This window comes from Anopheles coustani, chromosome 3, assembly GCF_943734705.1.
Source record: "Anopheles coustani chromosome 3, idAnoCousDA_361_x.2, whole genome shotgun sequence".
NCBI classification, from domain to species: Eukaryota; Metazoa; Arthropoda; class Insecta; order Diptera; family Culicidae; genus Anopheles; species Anopheles coustani.
In genome coordinates, this window is record NC_071288.1 from 3822862 (window position 1) to 3827452 (window position 4591).

Sequence of the window (4591 nt, forward strand, 5' to 3'; positions counted from 1 at the left end):
TGTTCGTTCCTTCCCTCTCTAAAATTGATACCCCGGAAAAGCTCAAAATAGTTTGACACTTTGGTTTTTAATCCAATCCCGATAGGATTCGCTTCACCATGCTAAAGAAAGCATTTTTGTGGCATAAAAGTTGTTCCAGGTTCCATTTTTCGATCTTTTCCAGCAGTCCATCAATCGCTGGAAATAAGGAAAGTCAATTTAAAACTAGAACGATAAGGACCGACTACTATCTACTGTATCTACTTTTACCGCCCATCGATAAGAGGCTAACTAGTTAAGTTTTTTTTACATATCGGTACAGAATATAATAAAGGCCTTTATGAATCTTTTTTGGAGATCGATTTTTTCTTTCACACGATATTTTTACACAAAATATTTTCTTCCTTGTTTCCATAGTGTATCACCGATTGTTTATTACTTCCACACGTTCCACTTATACTTAAGGTTTATAGTTTTTTTCTCGTCTTTTCTCTATCATTTGCAGCGTTGCCCTTTAAAACGGGTTTTTGCACAGGGATGCAACTGCAAACTGCTGCCAAGAAGCTGTGCCTTCTCTTCTGCCTTGTTCAAAACGTGATCACCGACGAGAGCTTTGCAAAACAAAACGAACCATAAACAAAACGAAAAATACACGAAGGCAGCCTCTCTCCTGGTGAATCACAACGCGCCCACCGACACGTTCCAAGCACAACTCAGTCCTCGCTCATATCAGTTCATATCTGAAGTCCGTTTTCCCGGTTGCTGAAAAACTACCGTTTCCCCCCTCCTCATGCGAACCCTTTTAAAATCGTTTGGTCTCACGAAGGGGTTTTCCCGATCGCATCTTTCGTAAGGTCCTTGGAGAGAGAGAGAGAGGGCGAGAAAGAGATCGAGTAAATTCGATCGCTAAGGAATGGATGAAATCAGGCGGTGATGGTTGAGAAAGAGGGGAAGTATGGATGGAGGATTGGTTTGCCTACGGAAGGGGAAATAAATAACACGACTTTACGACTTTCTCTCGCTCGCACGTCTAGTTCGACACCTTCACCTGCTTGTTGCTGGATATCGAATTGGATACTTCTAGGTTTTTGTGAACAGCTAAGAGACTAATGGGTTACTTTGTAGTGAACTAAATTACATCAATGCCGATGCGATGAAAGGGTGAGTGGAGAGAAAGGGGGTGGATGGGTGGATAGGTGAAGTAGACGTGTGTCTCAATTGTGCTAAGCATCCTACGTGTGTCCAGTGTGCCCCTTCCACCTACAGCTCCGTATGCTCCTCGTCCACTTCCGGCTTGCTTTTTTGAGTCTTCGTCGGATCGATCTCTTCCGAACTCTTCGTCTCCGAAGAAGCTGATTCTTCCATTTCGGGCGTTTGCTCTAGGACCTCCTCAGGTTTATCCTCTCCTTGCTCCGTTCGCTCCTCGTTACTATCCTTGTCGTCATCTTTCTTCCCACTTTCCTCATCAACGACCGTCTTCTCTACCTTCGGCGATGGTGTTGGTTTGACCTTCGGACGCCACAGCTTCAGCTTGTTGACGAGATACTTCACCTCCCGGTCGAGCATCGCCATACGATCGGTGATGTCCTTCACGGTCAGTCGGACCGGCGCATTGCGTGCCAGTTTGTTCTGCTCCTCCACCTCCGTGTCGCGCCACTCGATCGTGCCGCGGATCGCTTTTTCGAGCGTTTCTATTTCCACCGGTGTAAACACGTCCTTCTCGGGGTTGGTGTCCTTCGTGAGGTTCTTCGCGCTGTGCAGGAAAGCCTCGGAACCGTTGATCATCTGCTTGAGCGCATTCAGGGCGTCCGGACGCTCCCGGTGCTCCCAGTGGCGGGCGTACACCTCGTTGGCTACCGTTCGCAGATCCTCCAGCTTGCGCTCGTACGTTTCAGCGTCCGCATCGGAACCGTCCTCGTACAGCCACTCGGAGATTTCGCTGCAGCGTTTACGGATTGTTTCGATCTCTTCCGACGTGCCGCACGAAGCGTACTCTTCCTCGTCCAGCTTCACCTGAGCGTCGATCACGAAGCTTTCCAGCGCGTTGAGGGCCGTTTCGCGACGTTTCTTGGCATTGTCAACTTCGTCCAGGGCGCTCAAGCGTTTCGCCGACGCCTCGAACAGATCACCCTCCAGTGGCGATACGTACGTTAGCTCCACCTTCGACGGAATCTTCTCCTTTACCGTTACGATCTTTGGTTTCACCGTCTCGTTTTTGGCTTCCGCTCCTTCCTCAAGCTTCTTCTCCTCACCCGTCGCCGATGTACCATTCTCGGTTTTGGCTCCTTCCTTCGTATCGCTTCCGTCTTCCTTATCCTTGGTCGACTTTTGCTCTTCCTTGTCATTCGAGCTGGTTTCCTTCTCAGCTGGTTCCTCTTCCGACTTTTCTTCCGTGCCTTCCGGTGCCTTCTCCGACGGCTTGTCGTTGGAGTCTCCCGAGAACAGCTTGCTTATGGTATTGCCAATCTTCTGAAAAGTGGTCTCGTCGGCCTCCTCCTCCTCCTTCGTGACCGTGCGCTCCAACACCAGCTCAACGTTGGCCAGCGAGAAGATACCGGAATCGTCCAGCACAAAGTGCGCCTTGATACCCTTCGACTCGACATTTTCCACAACACCGGCCTTCAGTTTCTTCGCCACCTCGCTCAGCTCGACCCGGGCGAGTTCGTGCGAGCCCAGTGTGTTGGCCTCGGCTCCTAGCACCGACTCCAGCTCGGCGTACTGCACCGCGAACTGGAAATCGTCCGTGTGTTTGTTGAACGTGATCACTTTCTTCTGCGGGTAGGAATTCATCGCACCGAATAGCGTTCTCCGGACCTGACGCAGGTTGCCACTCTCACCCTCCCGATCGAACACAACTTGGATGGGGAACAGGACGGCATCCTTCGTGATGAACTTCTTCACCTTGAATCCGGTGGCGAGATCGGCCGCCCGGTACACGGCTCCCATGCAAGCGGCTTCGTCCGCGTTCAGATTCTTCGCCAGCTCCTGGCCGATGTGCGCGCGCAGAATATCCTGCACCTTCGGAACGCGGGTGTTTCCTCCGAACAGCACCACCTGATTGATAACGTCCAGCGATAGCCCCGACGCGGTCAGTGCTTTGTCCAGCGGGGCCGTCACCCGCTCGTACAGATCCTTGCAGAGCGTTTCGAACTGTTCGCGCGTCACCAGCAGCCGGAAGTCCTGCTCGTCCAGCAGACCCTCGATCTGGGCGTAATGTTCCGTGTTGGCACTGAGTACGTTCTTTAGCCGGCCCGCCTCCTTGAACAGCTTCGCCATCGCACGCGGATTACCGAAAACGTCCGTCTTCGTTTTGCCCATCTTGTTGAACTCTTTGCCGAGGAAATCGCGGAGGCGCACCTGCATCTCCAACCCACCAAGCGTCCGATCGAATCCAACACCGAGCACCTGCACCACGGGGTGTGTCTCGCGGGTGGCCTTATCCTTCACCAGCTGATAGCTTACTACCGCCGCGGACGTTTTGTACGCTCCCATATCGTAGAACAGGAAGTACTGTGCCGTCTCGTTGATTTCTTTTCGTCGGAAAATGCCATAGTTGAGCGCGACGGCCGTGTAGTCGTTGATGAGCTGTAGCACTTTGAGGTTAGCGAGCTTCGCCGCAGACAGCAGGGCCGTACGTTCGGCCTGGCCGAAAAATCCGGGCACAATCAGTACGCACTCAGTGATTATCTGACCGGTCGAATCTTCCGCGTACCCTTTGGCAACCTGCAGCAGTTGTGCGATGAGCTCCTCGATGGTGAACTGCTCTTCGCCCGCCCGAAACACGACCGTCTTACGGACAGGATCTTCCACAATGTCGTAGTATGGGAACCGTTTGCTTAAAATTTGAAAAACAAAATGTAAAACCATGTCAGGGTGCCGATATCTACACTTCAACTCACCGGTACAAATCGACCATTGGATTATCGATCGTTTTTCCCAACAGGTCGACCAAGTAGCCATAGCTGTTGGCCGGGAAACGGACTCCCAGTGTTTGTGCATCCTCGCCAAACACCCGGTCTCCGTTGCGGAAGGCGATGGTTGTCGGCGTTTTCCGTTTCGATTCCTTGTTCAGGGCAATTTCCATCGGTACGCCGGGTGACACTACACCAACCTTCATCCACTCGCTGCCCAAATCGACCGACATGACAGCGGCTCCCTGTGCCACCGCGGCGAACGTGGCCAGCACCACCAAACCGAGCAGCAGTGCCCTCCCCCCACCGACTAACCGGTGACGTGTACCAACCATTTCGCTGGACCTGAAAAAGTGATGAAACAAATTCCATTATGGAGGAATGTTGAAGGAAAGGCACCTTCCAAGCACCATCCGGAACGTTTACGGCAAGCAACGGGTTGCTACCTTTTACACCCCCCAACAACCGTTAGTTTTATTCTTCCGGCACGAACTCGTTTGTTGCTATCACACTGCCAACGTATGGCCGGTAAAACGTACGGTGGCTTTTGCTAGATCTCTATGAAACAGATGATTTAAATACACTCACCAGCTGTAGAAGCGTTCGCTTGAGTCTTTACAATTCGATGGCCGAGTGACAATTGCGTGGCCTTTTTACGGCACGGCTCAGAAAAAGTGGTCAATCCCGAAGAAAGGCCAGCA

General features: G+C 51.8%; 1 protein-coding gene across 1 annotated transcript; it reads right to left on the reverse strand.

Moving 5' to 3' along the window:
- Positions 1 to 393: 393 nt before the first annotated feature.
- On the reverse strand, positions 394 to 4591 carry LOC131260768 (hypoxia up-regulated protein 1). The gene is made up of 3 exons (XM_058262584.1): positions 4479 to 4591; positions 3879 to 4235; positions 394 to 3814 (listed from the first exon to the last, which is right to left on the reverse strand). The coding sequence occupies exons 2-3, from the start codon at positions 4223 to 4225 to the stop codon at positions 1240 to 1242; spliced, it is 2922 nt and encodes a 973-aa protein (XP_058118567.1). The 5' UTR covers positions 4226 to 4235; positions 4479 to 4591; the 3' UTR covers positions 394 to 1239.

Excerpts from the sequence above, each read along its gene's own strand:
- LOC131260768 (XM_058262584.1), bottom strand. The coding sequence starts at position 4,225 with ATGGTTGGTACACGTCACCGGTTAGTCGGTGGGGGGAGGGCACTGCTG. Across the intron at positions 3,815-3,878 it reads CCAATGGTCGATTTGTACCG|CAAACGGTTCCCATACTACG; the intron begins GTGAGTTGAAGT and ends TCAAATTTTAAG.